General features: G+C 37.6%; 1 protein-coding gene across 1 annotated transcript in view; it reads left to right on the top strand.

Moving 5' to 3' along the window:
• Positions 1-18,042, top strand: part of COL6A6 (collagen type VI alpha 6 chain) — a 165,147-nt gene that overhangs the window by 80,999 nt on the left and 66,106 nt on the right. Inside the window, exons 11-20 of the mRNA XM_082654353.1 lie at positions 1,075-1,229; positions 3,941-4,033; positions 5,471-5,524; positions 7,274-7,345; positions 7,432-7,458; positions 7,788-7,832; positions 7,923-7,976; positions 9,055-9,117; positions 15,078-15,143; positions 16,731-16,784. Coding sequence (XP_082510479.1) covers positions 1,075-1,229; positions 3,941-4,033; positions 5,471-5,524; positions 7,274-7,345; positions 7,432-7,458; positions 7,788-7,832; positions 7,923-7,976; positions 9,055-9,117; positions 15,078-15,143; positions 16,731-16,784 — 683 coding nt within the window. The remainder of the gene's footprint in view (positions 1-1,074; positions 1,230-3,940; positions 4,034-5,470; positions 5,525-7,273; positions 7,346-7,431; positions 7,459-7,787; positions 7,833-7,922; positions 7,977-9,054; positions 9,118-15,077; positions 15,144-16,730; positions 16,785-18,042) is intronic.

Here is an 18,042-nt window from a genome sequence, read left to right on the forward strand (position 1 = left end):
TGAAATATAGTTGATTTACAATGTGTTAGTCTCTGGTGTACAGCAAAGTGATTTAGATATATATAGATATATTCTTTTTCAGATTCTTTTCCATCATGGTTTATTACAGGATATTGGATATAATTCCCTGTGCTATACAGTAGGACCTTGATGTTTATCTATTTTATATATAGAAGTTTTTAATCTGTTAATCCCAAACTTCTAATTTATCCCTCCCCCACCCCCTTTCCCTTTTGGTAACCATAAATTTGTTTTCTATGTCTGCGAGTCTGTTTCTGTTTTGTAAATAAGTTCATTTATATCATATTTTAGATTCCACATATAAGTGATAGCATATGGTATTTGTCTTTCTCTTTCTGACTTCACTTATTATGATAATCTCTAGGTCCATCCATGTTGCTGCAAATGGCATTACTTCATTCTTTTTATGGCTGAATAATATTCCATTGTGTGTGTGTGTGTATATATATATATATATATATATATATATATATATATATATATGTACCACATCTTCTTTATATCCATTCATCTGTTGATGGACATTTACTTCCATGCTTCCATGTCTTGGCTATTGTGAATAGTGCTGCTATGAATATTGGGGTGCATGTATATTTTTGAATTAGAGTTTTCTCCAGATATATACCCAGGAGTGGGATTGTTGGATCATATGTTATCTCTATTTTTAGTTTTTTGAGGAACCTCCATACTGTTTTCCATAGTGGCTGCATCAATGTACATTCCAACCAACAGTGTAGGAGGGTTCCCTTTTCTCTGTGGACTCTTTTAAACTCACTATCTTACTTCATATCATAGAGAACTCAAGGATCTGTTATAATTTATTATATAAATTATTCTCCAATTTAGTTTATTTTGAAAAATGGAATTCCTTTTGTTCTCTGATGATGGTCTTGTCACTTGACAGTTTTACAGTGTGTGGTTGGGGGAAGTGGACAGTAAAATGAGTGTTCCTCTTGCAACTGGTTTCCTGGAATAACAACTTAGATACATATGCAAAAAGATTAAAGTAACCAAAGTCCCCTCACCTGGAGAATTGTCAACTGTGTTGGCTAGGCCTGAATGCCCTCATCACAGTTGCTCTGGATGGAGCCACCAATTCCAATGACCTGGCTGACCTTCTCTACATTGAATTTGGGAAAGGATTTGAGTACAGGACACAGCTCACTCTTGAGATGAGGGATCTTGGGAGCCGACTGTCAAAGCACCTGGTAAGTTATTCAGAAAAAGCTGGTGAGTTTAAACTTTCTATTTGTTTTGTATATAGGCTTCATATTTAGGCTTACGAATTTGAACTAATTTTGTTCATTTGGGAGTGAAGTCAGGCTTTTCTGATTTCGTGCAAAGCCCAAATAAGAGGGTGTTTTGAAAGAAATGTAATATAGTAGACAGATGTCAAAGCGTGTTTCTTTTTGTTGTTGTTATTTATTTATTTATTGAAATATAGTTTATTTACAATGTCGTATTAATTTCAGGTTACAGCAAAGTGATTCAGTTTTATATATATATATATATATATATATATATATATATATATATATATATATTCTTTTCAGATTCTTTTCCCTTATAGGTTATTACAAAGTATTGAGTATAGTTCCCTGTGCTATACAGTAGGTCCTTGTTGGTTATCTATTTTATATATAGTATGTATATGTTAATCTCAAACTCATAATTTATCCTTCCCCCCCCACTTTCCCCTTTGGTAACCATAAGTTGGTTTCCTATGTCTGAAAGCATGTTTAATTTATATGCTTGGGAAAAAAAAAAAAAGAAGAAGAAACTAAATAGCACCTACAATCCTGCCCAAATTACAGTCAATAAACATAAGTGCCCAAGAGTGTCTGACCAGTAGGGGTGACTCGGCTGCTCCCTCAGCCAGCCAGTTTTCACGTCCCTTGCAGATCCTAAGTGCCATGACTCACCACACTGAATATCATTCTTCTGTTTAAGATGTGTGTTTTCTATATAAAATAGATACCTAATAAGAGCCTGCTGTATAGCGCAGGGAACGCTACTCTGAAGATTCTTTTCTATGGGAAAAGAATCTTAAAAGGAATGGATATATGTGTATGTATAACTGATTCACTTTGCTGTACACCCGAAACTAACACAACATTGTAAATCAACTATACTCCAATAAAAATTTAAAAAAAAAAAAAGATGTGTGTTTTCTCTGCAACATGACCTGTGAACGAGAGCCAAATCCATTGAGAGTTCAACTAAGAAAAGAGCATCTCATCCAATCTGGAAGAAAAACTAGTGATATGATGATAGACCTCCTATGATGTACTTTAGAATGAAAAGTTTTTTAAAAGTTGTCTTGACTGACAGAGATTTTTGCTTTATGATCTATTTTTAGAACCTAACACCTAGATAAGATGCATCGCAATCCTATTTCTTTCAGAAACATACAAGAATTCAACTATTGGTGAAATATTACCAAGATATCTAGCACTACTTTCACCTTTAATGAATGGCTGATAATTTGTAATTTGCTTATAATTTATAAAATCTGTAATCAGCATATCAAGATACTTTCCAATAAGGTTCTAGCTCCTGCTACTTTCTGCCTATAGAGTTTGTATATAGATATGTGACAGTGTGTTCAGTGTAGTAATTATATAAAAATAATTACTTAGAGAATATGGAATTTTTGTTGTAATTCCTTTCTACATGGGAAGACGGTGTCTACTTTACAAAAAAAATTTTGTGTCTACTGCTCTTTGAAATGTGTAATTTCAAATTGGTAATCCATAGAGGGAGGAAGTTATTCTTCAAACAAGCCTATTACTTTTTAGATATCACATAAATGCAACACTGTATAAGAAAATTTTAATTTTAGAAATAGCCAGTTTTAATGTTAATAGTAAAAGAGTTGATGCTGTAGGATTTTAGTGATGCAAAGAAAATTGATATCATCTAACATGAAATCACAGAATCCATTTTGTTGTTGTTATTTGGTTTCACACATTTCAAGTTTTATTGGGTTTTCAGGGGAAAAAAACAGAGAGTTTTCTAATGTCAGAAAAGAAACTATATAATAAGAAACAATTAAAGAGGGGAAGTTGCTAAGTGATTATAACAAAACATTTTCATTTTTTAATCACACTAGAATTTTGATAGGAAACTTCTCAACACAAAGATTGATTCTACCCCACTAAGGCAAAGCATAGTATTTATTGCAAGCAGAATTTTCATAAAAATAAATCTTGTGGGTTAATTGTAAAAATGCAGTGGAATATGTACATTTTTTAGGGGATGACTAACTAGGTGCAGGATGAAATTCACTCAAATTTTTTTGCCAAAAAAACATTTTATTTTGGCCAGACTATAAAATGTGACCAGAGTATAAAATCTCTTCACGTGCCCACCCTCTACAGCAAGTGCTTCTGAAATGTTGGACATGTAATTGGTGTCTTTGAAATCCTGTCCCACACAAACTGTTCTGGAAGTGTCGATCATTGAACTCCACGCCAAGCAGTGTGACATTGAACACTGTCTATATCCTCCGGCATACAAAGATTTCATAAAACAGGAAAAGGAGAAAACAGCATGTATTCATTTTATTGAACAAAATATTAGGGGCAGAATTATATAGGGTAATTAACAATACAATGGTCAGTGCTGGGATGGTGTGGGCACAGGAGATCTCATTAATAAATCAGTGTGCAATGAATTGGCCATGGCTAAACTGATGCCTTTTTGAGAACACAAAACGTCTTTGAGTTGATTCTGAATTCCTTGTATGGTGCAGATCACAGAAGGAAAGATGGAAGGTAAAGAATGTCTCCTGCATCCTCTCCAGATCACTGTCACTTGAGTGGTGAACAGGCTTCTCAAATCACATCCCTGAGCTTTTGTGGTGTGTGATTTTGGGAAGCGATGCCACCAAATGTAATGTATTCCTACCCTCCCCAAGGTCAGTGTTGCAGAAAGGACATGCTGCTGTTTATTCTGCAAGTGCATTGGAGGAGATGGCACAGTGGGAGACCCTGGACCAGCAGGGAAAAAGGTGATTTTAGTTACAATCATGGCTTACTTTATTTGAATACAATATGTTTTTCAGACCCAAGTTTAGGTAGAAATAAGGGATGTTTTTAGCTTCTAGGTAGAAGCTCCTCTTCTTATATGTCATACTCCTCTTCTTATATGTCAAATTAGATAGCTTTTTCTTGGCTTTCTAAATTGGATACTTTAAAAAACCTTTCTATGCAAGTATCAAGAGAAAAACTGCAGAGATCATTGCTTATCCCATGTTCTGGCAGTGATGACCATGATGCAGAAAAATAAACTGTGATCTCTCATGTTGAATAATGAAAACCTCCTGAATACTGACGAGTTATTTCAATTTCCACTTTTAATGGAAGCAGAGGAATTTAAATAAAGTAGGGAATAGGTTGTACAGTCTGCTGAAAAGCTAGATCAGATCACCCTGTCATAGCAAGAGACACTAAGATGTTTCATTCAGCTCTAGCCAGACCAAAATGTTGCCAAGTAAAACAGGCCAAGCATAAAAACAATAACTAACAACAGATTTGTGTATGTAAAAATATGATTTTGGGCTTGAGGAAATGTTCAAATATGTATAAAAATACTATGGGTATGTTTAACAATTTCAATACTGCTTATTTACATGTGTGTTTGATTATTGAATAATTTATAGATAGCACTATAAGTTTCAAATCACCATGGATGTCTCTCTGAAGAAAGTTTTTGGGCTAATTATTTCCTGAATGCTTTGATTTCATGTAAAGAGAATGACAGAATTTTAAAATTATTTATTTATTTAATATTTATTTATTTATTTGGTTGCACCGGGTCTTATTTGCAGCAGGTGGGCCCCTTAGCTGTGGCATGTGGACTCTTAGTTGCGACATGCATGTGGGATCTAGTTCCCTGACCAGGGATCAAACCCGGGTCCCCCTGCATTGGGAGCACGCCATCTTACCCATTGCACCAACAGGGAAGTCCCAAGAATGGTAGAATTTTTTTAAAACAGGTCTCAGAAAAGAACAATGGAAAGAAATGTGTGTGGTCTATTTTATGTGTAGCATAAATCCTCAAAAAGAACTTTTTAATGAAAAGAGGATAATTCTAGTTTGTCAGAAGCAACTATAGCTGTATTCATTTGAATGCTTGTCTAGAAAAAAAACTCCAGCTCTATATATAACACCTGAGAGAGTTATGGAAAATATTATGATTCACACACACACACACACACACACACACACACACACACACACACCCGTGAGTTATCTGGATACTTGTCTCAAAATTCCATTTATTTTTATGTGTATAAATGCAGCTTAGGTTATGGAGGGGGAACCGTTTTTTTCAAAATCATACTATTCTACATAAAGTAAAACTGTAAAGTTGAAGAATTTTGCTTGATTACCTCTGGGTTTTGGTCTATGGAGTGCTAATGTATCCTTCCTTTCCTTATTTCCAGGGACCCCCAGGTTTTAAAGGCAGTAAAGGCTACCTGGGAGAGGAAGGCATTGCTGTAAGTCAAGGTTTTTTCCAGCTCCATTTATTCCTAAGAACATATCTATAATATGAAATCTTTGTGTCAATTCAGAAGGAAGCAAGAAAAGTCAAGTTCTAAGGATTCGTAGACAAAGTCTGAGGTCTTTCCTAATCTTCATCAGGCTTCTGGTGGTCACAAGTGTTTTATTAACCTACTGTCTCCTCTTTGACTATCCACCAACATTGTATAATAAACTCAATGCAAAAGTTATCTTTTTCACTGAGGGAGTCAAATCACTGCCATTTCCCCCTTTCTGATCCATTTTGCTTGAGTAAACCAACTCACCACACTGCTTGTCAAAGACTTCACCCTTTCTTGCATCTGTTCATCCATCTATCTTTCCTTCTTTCCTTCCTTCCTTCCTTCCTTCCATCCATCCATGCATTTAACAAGTGTATATTAAGTATCTTACAATTTACCACATTATTTATCAAAGACCTCACTCATAAATGCACTCATCATTCATTTAACAAATATATATTAAGATGCCTTACCATGTGCCAGGCACAGTGCCAGGCCCTAGAAATAAAAGTAAAGAAAGAGAAGAAAAACTATGGCTCCTATCTCAGGTAATTTCCAGAGTAGTGGAAAGGCAAATGAGACAACAGTAGTTCCAGTCCTTATACACAAGGACTCTGCTAGAGGTATAAAGCGGTGCAATGTGATAGAGTGTGGCCGTGCAAATACCTAACAGAGTCAGGTAACAGCCCTGGTGACAGTTAGGGCTTGGGAGAGGAAGACTGTAGACAGGGGTTGATGGTTAGGCAGGCATCTGAATCACAGATAGAACTTTCTCTAGGCAAAGTTTGTGGGAAGAACATTCTACTACAGGGAGAATAGTGTGATCAAGTGTGTGTAACTGAGAACTGTGTATTTGCAGAATAACATATGGTCAACATGGCCAGAACCCAGGACCATGAGAGGAGGTTGTATGGCAAGCAAGACCCAGAGTACTGGGTGTCTTGAATACCCTGTGGAAGACTTAGAAGGTGTCTTCCAATTGATGGGCATAATTCAATGATGTTAAGCACAGGACTAAAAATGGTTAGGGTATGGGTTTAGAAAGCATGATCAGGCAACATCACGGAAGATGATAAGGTAAGGATTGCAGGTAGAAGTCTTGCAGTAGTAGGTGCAAGACAAAGAGGTCCCAATCTTAGTTTAGGGCAGTATGAATAGATATGTTAAGGAGGTTGAGTGGACGTAACTTGGTGACGACTTGGAGAGAGAGATGCTGAGGATGACATCTTTGTTTCCAGCTCACAAGACTGCACAGACTGGTGGGGTTACCAAGACAAGGATTGCAGGAGCAGTTCTTGGTTTAAGAGAGAAAGAGAGAAGGGAGATGGAATTTGGTCTAAAAATCTGCCTCTTGCTTAGACCATACCTAGAGCATCCTGCTCTGATGTCTCACCAATTATTCATTATCTGTTCCTGGAATATCTCCTGAAACCTTGAGAATGCATTTTAGCAGCCAGTTGTTTGCATGTCTGTTTTATTTAGATACTACCCCACCCTGGGAAGTATCCAGGTGGGATCCAACACAAACAGCTGTCATCAGAGTGGCTCTGATTCACTTGCATTCTCAGTTTTTATAAGCATGAATTCTGAGTTGTAAACCATGAGTAGTTGCAAATTTTTTTCCAACACAAAAACTGTCAAACCTCCAAGACAGATTCCAGATGACAATAGAAAAAGCTTACCTGAATATGTGCTCTTTCTCAGGGGGAAAGAGGAGCAACCGGACCAATGGGAGAGCAAGGTACTAAAGGATGCTATGGTGCCAAAGGTCCTAAGGTAAGGGTCACGTAAGACACTGTGAAGTCTTCCCAACATTAATTTCTTCTTCCTACGCTAACCCCTACTGTCATTTCTATTTTCAGGGAAACAGGGGACTAAATGGACAGGAGGTATCGTACCAAATATCATTTATCTTCCCATCTGTTATCTAGAAATGTTTTTATTTTTGAGATGATTGACCAGTAGATTGCACAAATGAAGTTTCTGTTGACCTTCCTTTTTTATTGCTAACCATTTCATTTTGTTTACTCTTGCCTTTTATTGCAGGCAATGTATATTATTTGTTGAGTTTCTGTGACTCAGTAATCTTTGATAGAACCCAGGGCCAGCCTAGCAAAGAGCCTGTATATGGAACACAAAGTTAGACTTTTTGTTTGGTGTCTGGCTTCTTTCCACATAAATGCAATGCACTCTATTCTGATCGCATCTGTCTTTTCAGGGAGAAGTTGGGGAAAGTGGAATTGATGGGTTAAATGGAGAACAGGTAGAGCCTTCTCTTTGTACCATGAAAACCGTTCTGAGCTATTTCTCACCAAGAAAATGGGAATTTGAGTTTATTCTTCTCCGTCTTTAGGGTGAAAATGGTCTTCCAGGAGCAAAAGGAGAAAAAGGAGATGAAGGAGCCCAGGTAGGTATTCAATAAAGGGACAACGTGAAAACTGTGCTGGGAATTAAAGGTGTGATTAACAGTAAAACAGCTACCCCAGGTATATCAGTCAGCTAGGGCCACAAAATTGCTTTGTAATGATCACAAGACCTCAATCACATGCAACAATAAACATTTATTTATTTTGTGTCTGAGAAGTTCAGCTGATCAAGGCTGAGCATGGCTGACCTTCGCTCATGTGTCTCTAGGTTGGCTGGGGGCTTTGTTTCACTTGTCTCTTATCCTCCTTCTGGGACTGGAGAGCTGCCTGGCCATGTTGACCATGACCTTTTCATGGCTGTGGCAGAAGAACAAGGGAGCAAGTAGAAACACACAAGCTCTCTCAAGGCTTCTTGGGGCCTAGGCTTGGAGCTCTCATGGCGACATTTGCATCTCTTTTTGTTGGCCAGATCAAGTCACAGCCAAACTCAGGGGTAGGGAATCTTACCCCACCACAGTTGGAAGGCACTGTAGAGTTTCATGGCAAAGGGGATAGATACAGAGAAAAGTGAAGAACTGGGGGTAATCTTGAAAAGAAGCTACGATACTAAGAACAGTCACAGGGTATTGGTGAGAGCCTTGGGGTCGGCAGCACTCTGAAGGTGTCTGTCATCCCTTCCCATCTGGAACAAATTCCAGCAGCAGCCATACTTCCACCGTCCACTTTATCTGTCTTGAGAGTGTGAACAGCTGAGTCAAGAACCCACTTTCTAGCTGATGCAACCCCTTTGGGGAAAATGGATAATCTCTCTGAATCTCAGCTGCCTCATCAAAAGAAAAATAAAAAACAATACCTGCCACATAAAGTAGTTGTAAAAACTGAACAAGACAACAAATGTGTCTGGAACAGAGTGTTCACCACTGTGGCAAATACTTGAGGTCACTTTTAAAGTATTTGTACGATGCCTGAAACTATTAGTTGTTCCTCTTTCTAGTTTCAAAGTAACTTTAGCAGGAAAATATTTAATAATTCAAATCAGGGAGAAGATAAGTTCTTTGTTTTTATTAATGTTATTTAAAATTCTTATCTTGTCCTTCTTCTGATTTGTGTTAACTTTAGGGAATCCCAGGAGAGAGAGGGATTCCTGGTGACCATGGAGCAAAGGGCCTGTGTGGAGACCCTGTAAGTGCTGGGACTGGGGGGCTGCAAACTAACGTCACGTCAGGGCTTGTTTCCCATCAGCACTTCTGATAGGGAAAGAGAGCCCACTTGAAGGTACTACAATAGCAGTCCTGAAATGAAATCATCATGGGCACAATTGTTTAGAATTTTAAAAGTAGGTCTCTTGTGCCTGATCCTATTTATATATAGTATGAGTATGGATAGTGAGAAGACCTTGCACATTGTTTGCACATGTATTTTTTGAGACTACATATTCAGAACTGTCCTTGTGCTTCAGAGCTATGAAGGAATTCTCCATTCCATTATCTTCCTCTGGGTATCTTGAAATATGGACAGAATGAAAGAAACAAAGACATCTCTTTTTTCTATTCCCCAAGAGTCTTTCTCAATTAAAAATATTAGCTTCATTTCCTTGAATCTAAGCCAACTAAAAGTACATTAAGCAAAACTTATGACCCACAAACACCTGCTGTCATGGGGATGCAACCCAGTTGAGTAGGCATGACCTACACCAAAAGAAGCAGGACCCACGCCAACCTAGGGGATATGCCGAGTCCAATTAGACCTCAATACTACAGGACTTTGATCACTATGCCCACACATCAGTCTCCAAAACCTCAATGAATTAGGACTTAGCATTTTTTAAAACATTTATTAAAGTTTTAGAAATTGAGATATATTTGCATGTACAATGTTATATACATATAACATTTGTAAGTTTAAGTATATGACGGGTTGGTTTGATACATTTATATATTATGATTATCACCATAGTGTTAGCTAAGTCCTCTAGCTTGTCATATAATTATCATTTCTTTTTTCTGGTGAGAACATGCCAGATCTAGTCTTTTTTTTTTTTTTTAACATCTTTATTGGAGTATAATTGCTTTACAATGGTGTTATTTTCTGCTTTACAACAAAGTGAATCAGTTATACATATACATATGTTCCCATATCTCTTCCCTCTTGCATCTCCCTCCCTCCCACCCTCCCTATCCCACCCCTCTAGGTGGTCACAAAGCACCGAGCTGATCTCCCTGTGCTATGTGGCTGCTAGCTATCTATTTTATGTTTGGTAGTGTATATATGTCCATGCCACTCTCTCACTTTGTCACATCTTACCCTGCCATAAAGACACAGACCTACTAGAGAATGGACTTGAGGATATGGGCAGATCTAGTCTTTTAGCAGCTTTGAAGTATATGATACAGTATTGCTGTCTATAATCACCATGCTATTTGTTAAATCTCTCAAACTTATTGTTAAGCTGTAACATGCATCAGAAAAGTACACAAATTATAAATGCATAGCTTGATGAATATAAATACACCTGTGCACTCACCACTCAGGTAAAGAAATGGAACATTAGACAACAGTAGAGCATCCCAGAAACCCTCTCAGGTCTACTCCAATCACTACCAGCCCTCCCTAAGGTAATCACTATCCCAGGACCATAAATTAGTTTTGCCTGCTATTGAACTTTTCAGTGGAATCATATAGAATACACTCTTCAGTTTCTGGCTTCTTTTGCTCAAGTATATGCTTGTGAGATGAATCCATGTTGTGAATATCAGTAGTTTATTCAATCTCATTGCTGTATAATATTCCATTGTGTGAATATATTGTGATCTATTTCTCCATTATGCTATTGATAGATATTTGAGTTGTTCCCAGATATAGCTTTTATAAATAGTGCTGCTATGAACAGTCTTGTACAGGTCTTTTGTACACATTTCTGTTGGGTCTATACTTTAAGAGTAGAACGTCTGGATGATAACTTGTACGCCTATGTTCAGCTTCTTTACAGCCAAACAGTTTTCCAAAATTTTTGTACTAATTTACACTCTCGCCATCAATGTACCAGAGCAGTGTACCACACTCATTAGAAAGCCTAAAATTTATAAAACTGACAATACCAAGTGCTGATAAGTATGAAAGGCAACTGGGAATGTCACAGGACTTTGTCTTTAATGACTCCTCCTCCAGTATACAGTGGGTTGATCAGAGAAAGAATTTGGTACAAAATATATTGACAAATATAAATGTTATGTATACATTGAAGATAACTTTGTTTAAAAAGCAGAAGAATTTTCACTTGAAGACAACATTGTTTACTAAGTGACATCTGATAATAATCTGGTGACCTGAGAGTTTCAAACAACCTCAAAGTGTCTAATCAGAAACAAAAATCTATCCACAAATAAGTATAATTAAGAAATAGTAGTTCAAACATAAAGACATTTCAGTCATTGGTATATGATGGCTAAAAATTCACTTGGGGTATTGCCATAAAATTGTACTTCACTTCAATCAGAATTCCCCCTAGTTGTCTGGATGATTGTGTAACACCTTTAAAAGAATCTGAATAATGTAAAAGCATTTTTATCTAAAGAGAAGTGTTCTATGACTTTGAGATGGCTGAAAATTCAACCCACTGTATCTTCCCTGTGATGTGTTGTCACTATATACTTACTTCAGATGGTTTTTCAATGCATAATAACTCTTCCCAGACACTTGGGAATATATATCTCAAATCAAAGGCAAATCTGCTTTTTTCTGTGTGTTTTTTAGTGGGTTACCATTGTGGAAAAAAACTGGGGACAACAAGGCTGATAGAATCAATAGAACACGCACAAATGGCACAAATTCCTGAAAATCTGTGCTTATTCAGAGAGAATTTTTGATCACGTAAAAGCTAGTTTGTTTGTTTGAAATTTCCCATTTTGACCTAAATTTTTAAATGTATTTTAAATGTATGTTATTGAATTATAGTTGATTTATAATGTGTTACTTTCTGCTGTACAGAAAAGTGATTTATATATATATATTATTACATTATTATATATATATTTACAAACACACACACATTCTTTTTCATATTGTTTTCCATTATGGTTTGTCACAGGATATTGAATATAGTTCCCTGTGCTAGACAGTAGAATCCTGTTGTTTATCCATTCTGTATATAATAGTTTGCATCTGCTAATCCCAAACTCCCACTCCATCCCCCCCACCAGCACCACCACCCCACCCCCCGCCACTTGGCAAGCACAAGTCTGTTCTCTATGTCTGTGAGTCTGTTTCTGTTTCATAGATAAGTTCATTTGTATCATATTTTAGATTCCACATATAGGTGGTATCACATGATATTTCTCTTTTTCTTTCTGACTTACTTTACTTAGTATGATAACCTCTAGGTCTATCCATGTTGGTGCAAATGGCATTATTTCATTCTCTTTTATGACTGAGTGGTTATTCCATTGTGTGTATATATACTACATCTTCTTTATCCATTCATCTGTGGATAGACATTTAGGTTACTTCCACGTCTTTGCTATTAAAAAGTGTGCCACAATGAACATTAGGGTGCATGTATCTTTTTGAATTATGCCTGATTTATGCCCAGGAGTGGGATTTCAGGATCATATGGCAACTGTATTTTTAGTTTCTGTGGAGCCTCCACACTGTTCTCCATAGTGGCTGCACCAATTTACATGTCCACCAACAGTGTAGGAGGGTTCCCTTTTCTCCACACCCTCTCCAGCATTTGTTATTTGTAGACATTTTAATGATGGTCATTCTGACCAGTGTCAGGTGATACCTTATTGTAGTTTTGATTTGCATTTCTCTAATAATTAGCAATGTTGAACATCTTTTCATGTGCCTGTTGGCCATCTGTATGTCTTCTTTGGAGAAATGTCTATTTAGGTCTTCTGCCCATTTCCTGATTGGGTTGTTTGTTTCTTTGTTATTGAGTTGTATGAGCTGTTGATATATTTTGGAAATTAAGCCCTTGTCAGTCACATCATTTGCAAATATTTTCTCCCAGTCCGTAGGTTTTCTTCTCATTTTGTCAATAGTTTCCTTTGCTGTGCAAAAGCTTATAAGTTTGATTAGGTCCCATTTGTTTACTTTTGCTTTTATTTCTATCGCCTTGGGAGCTGACCTAAGAAAGCACTGGTATGGTTAAATCTCATGTAATCTTGGGGGGAAACTGAGCTAGCTCATTTGTCTGAGCTACAGAGCTTAGTAATGTTCATAATTCTAAAGCATATTATTATTAGAAGCCCGTGTTTAATCAAAAATTTGTATTAGATGATGCTCTTTTGTCCAATTTCATAAAATTGGCCAGATCATATTCAGACTGACCACACAGCTGGTCCATATAGAAAGTGAAACATTCTGTTCTGTACAATGTGCTGCTATATGATTTTTTTATGTCATCTCTTCAATTAAATAGTGCAGAGTTGGACTATAGTAAGAAGTGTATACACCCAGTGAAAGAAAATTTTAGACTTTACCTTCCTTTTCCTTCCTCACTTTTCTCATGAAAATACAATTCTTTAATATTGTAATTTAGGTATACCTGCCTGGAAAACTTAACAAATATTTAAATCTAAGGGTAAAACAGAAGACATAAGAAAATAATCTTTGGCTTTGGTATGTGGGGGAGAGAAATATTTATTCATGTAAGTTTTAGTGCTATCAGTTATAAAGTAAATTCTAAGCCCATCTTTTTCACTCTGTTAGCCTATAAGCTCTGTGAGTGTAGGAACTGCTTGTTTAAAAAGCTTCTGATGTATCTGGAATGATGCTGTGTCCCTGTTGGTGATCTCAAATTACTTATTGATTGATGAAGGTCATCTAATCTGCTATCAGCCAAACAGCCAGGCAGCTGGCTCTCATCAGGACTGGATAATTGCCATTCTCTCTCCATTTACTAGAGCTTTGACGAGTTGACTGGCTCAATTGATCGTCCAGGCATCATGGCTGCTCTGTTTGTGGTCCTAACTACCCAAGATAGAAAGCTTTCAGTTTGGCCTGCCAAGGATAACATCCCATAATGTGTGCCTGTTTTCAATGAGTTCCTGCTGGAACATTTGTATAAATATTGAGAAAAACTCAAGATTACAGGATTTTCTGAAAACCAGAAAAGTAGGAATGAGCAAATGAGGTTAGAAGGCGGCCAAGGACCCAGGAGGAGAAAGAGAGGGTGGGCGGCAGGTACAGTCCTCAGCGCTGTTCAGGGTCCTCTTGTTCTTGTGGTGGAACCCGTTACAGACCTTTGCCTTCAGTATTACTCAGCCACAAAAAAGAATAAAATAATGCCATTTGCAGCAACATGGATGGACCTAGAGATTTTCATACTAAGTGAAGTACGTCAGAAAGAGAAGACAAATATCATATGATATCACTTATATGTGGAATCTTAAAAAAAATGATATAAATGAATTTAGTTACATTTGACCCACAGATATAGAAAAAAAACTTATGGCTACCAAAGGAGAAAGGTGGGGGACGGACAAATTAAGAGTTTGGGATTAACATATACACACTATTATATATAGAATAGATAACCAACAAAGACCTACTGTATAGCACAAAGAACTCTACTCAATATTTTGTAATAATCTATAAGGGAAAAGAATCTGAAAAACAATAGATATATATGTATATATAACTGAATCACTTTGCTGTACACCTGAAACTAACACACCATTGTAAATCAACTATACTTCAATAAAAACAAACAAAACAAAAAAATCTTTGCCTTCTCCCAAGGGCTGGGGAGAGTAAAATCTACCAACCCTCAAGTACAAACTTGCCGAGGCCTCAAGAAAGAAGACCAGAAGTTAAGAGAAAGATGGTAGTAGCAAGAAAGAAATACCTAAACACAAGTCATGTCACCCTTGCTTCCCTGGGCTCTGCCTTCCATCATGAGCTCTCACTTCAACCCCACACACTCATCTTAGGTCTTCTCTCTCCTCTGATAATGCAAAGCATGGGAGGAAAAGAAAACATTTGTAAACCGTTTATAATTTAGCCTATTTCTGCTTTCAAATGAGTTGACCTTCTCGTCACCTTTTTGGGGGGTGACCTGGTGTATTACACACAAATTACATTTTTAAGGAAAAAATTTCAAAGCCTATCAATTTTTCTCTTTATTCTCTATTTTTTAGGGAGTTCCTGGATTTGACAATAGCATAGAAGGACCCAATGGCTTGAAAGGGGAACACGGAAGACAGGTAACTGTGTGGGCTTTTGGAAGTAAACATGTGATGATGTGACAACTGTGGGGCTCAGAGTTTTAGTGGTAGAATACGAAAGGCATATAAAGAATTTGGAATCAGAGTGAATATACTTAATACAGAAAAACTATTTTTAGGAGCAGAATGATCTTTTATTCCTCTTTTTCTACTACCCTGGGATTTAAGACACATTCTCTTCTTCTGAATTTGGGGTGACTTTCTTCACCAAGCCATACCACTGAGGTCTCAATTTATGAATGCAAACATCTAAACTCAAACTGTAAGGTAGCTGATAGAAAGCACTAGCAAAAAAGTTTTTGGCCTTCCCAGGATCCAGAGGACACATAGCCTAAAAAGATGTCATGTTATACATAGCACATGATAAAAAAAGAACAAGATCAGGACTTCCCTGGTGGCACAATAGATAAGAATCCACCCGCCAATGCAGGGGACACAGGTTCAATCCCTGGCCTGGGAAGATCCCACATGCCGCGAAGCAACCAAGTTGTGTGCCACAACTACTGAGCCTGCACTCTAGACCCCACGAGCCACAAGTACTGAAGCCTGAAAGCCACAAGTACTGAAGCCCGTGTGCCTAGAGCCCATGCTCCACAACAAGAGAAGCCACCACAAGGAGAAGCCTGTGCACCGCAACAAAGAGTAGCCCCCCTTGCCACAACTAGAGAAAGCGCACGTGAAGCAACAAAGACCCAACACAGCCAAAAATAAATAAAATTAAATCTTTAAAAAAAAAGAACAAGAACAAGGTCTGGTAGATCTATTAATCTCATGACATATGAGATTTTTCAGAATTAAAAAAAATAATTATCTGGAAAATGTGTGTCTCTGGATCTTCTTGGTAAGGAAGTTCTTTGATGACTCCACCTGTGGGAGAGGTCTGATATGGTAGAAAGATCTTTGCTTTGGGAAAAGGCCTAGGTCATATTTCATGCTCTGTTCCTTACCAGCTCTGTGACCTCAAGGTACTCTCTGTAAACCTCAATTTTCTCATCTTCAAAATAGGACAAATAGCTTACTTTTGAAGGGGATGGTGGGAATTCGATGACAGACCCTGCTACATCATAAACCTTCAGTAAATGTTACCTGCCATTTTTATTAAGGGATAAATGTAAGTCTTGTTATAGACTCATAGTCATTCCCCCCTTTTCTACCTTGGGAAGACTTGTGTGTATTGTGAGATTTTACTCATGTTAGGGTGTTAATCTACAAAGTTTAGCCAGACAGAGCAAGGAGTCCAAAGGTAGAAATCCAAACGAGTTGTAGCCATCCCTGACACACGGATGCTTCAATTATCCACTCTGTGGCAACACAGTAGGGACAGTTTGATTTGAATACTCTAACTTATAGCCCAAACACAAGTTAGACAGTGGTGATGAACAGATGAAGTCATACCCACAGAGAGATATGATTTGTGACCAGTGGATTAAGGCCACATCCCATAGGGAGGATAACTCTAATTGGTGTGTCCCCATCTACCCTCCCAGGAGCACAACAAGCCAATGTTGGAGCACACATGTCAATGTTGTGTCATTATTGTCATACATCTGTCTGTTCCTTTGACAGGGAAGAAGAGGCTGGCCAGGCCCCCCTGGAACCCCAGGCTCCAGAAGAAAGACAGTAAGAACCCCCATAGACAAGTCAGCCCACTGCAGAGGAGCCTGTATTGGGATGAAATGGCTGATGGTGGGAGTGGGCAGGATGGTTCCGCTGGGACTCACTACCTTAGGGAAATTGACTTGGGACAGAGCTGGCAAAGGACTCCGGAAGGGCCCTGAAGCTCAGGCAGGAAGGTGCTGGCTGCAGGGGAAGTTACCAATCAGAGGAAAGAGCTGGGCAAAGAGAACACAAGAGCAGTCGACTAGGGGAAGAGTGGTCAAAGTTTAGCCTATTCACTAGGCCAGCTGAGGCTTAAAGTCCAAGACTCCATTCCTCTGCCCAGTTTTATGACTGCTTAGAACAGTCAGTCCTGGTATGAGTCCTCTGTTCTTACTTCCATTTTCTCTGACTCGCAAAGAAGAGTGTGTTCCAAGATATAAAAATAGTTTCTTGGGTGGACTACAATATATGGTTATGTGAGCTCCTGCTCAGAAAATAGAATGCATAATAAATGCAATATATTAAACTGTTTTTTATTTGTGCTAAATTTTAAAATATATATATTTTACTGAGATATAATTGGTAGATAATATTGTATTTGTTTCAGATGTATAACATAATGATTCCATATATGTATATATTAAAGATGACCACCATTCAGCTAGTAAGTCTAATTAACATCCATCACCACATGTTGTTATGAATGTTTTTTCTTGTGATGAAAACCTTTTAAGATCTACTCTCTTAGCAACTTTTAAATATACAATATAGTATTATTAACTATAGTTGCCATGCTGTATATTCCATCCCATGACCATTTATTTTATAACTGGAAGTTTATACCTTTTGACCCCTTCCACCCATTTCACCCCCACCCCCATCCCTCACCTCTGAAAACCACTAATCTAGTCTCTGTATCTATGAGTTTGATTTTTGGGCGTTTTTGGGTTTTTTAAGATTCCACATATAAGTGAGCTCATAGGGTATTTGTCTTTCTCTGACTTATTTCACTTAGCATAATGCCTTCAAGGTCCATCTATGTTGTCACAAATGGCGAGATTTCCATCTTTTTAATGGCTGAATAATATTCCATTGTGTGTGTGTGTATCACATTTTCTTTATTCATTCATACATCAGTGGAGGCCTAGGTTGCTCCCATGTCTTGGCTATTGTAAATAATGCTGCAATGAACATGGGGATATATCTTTTTGAGTTAGTGTTTTTGTTTCTTTGGATAAATACCCAGAAATGGAATTTCTGGATGATATGGTAGTTCTGT

This window comes from Grampus griseus, assembly GCF_964374135.1.
Source record: "Grampus griseus genome assembly, chromosome: 5".
NCBI lineage: Eukaryota > Metazoa > Chordata > Mammalia > Artiodactyla > Delphinidae > Grampus > Grampus griseus.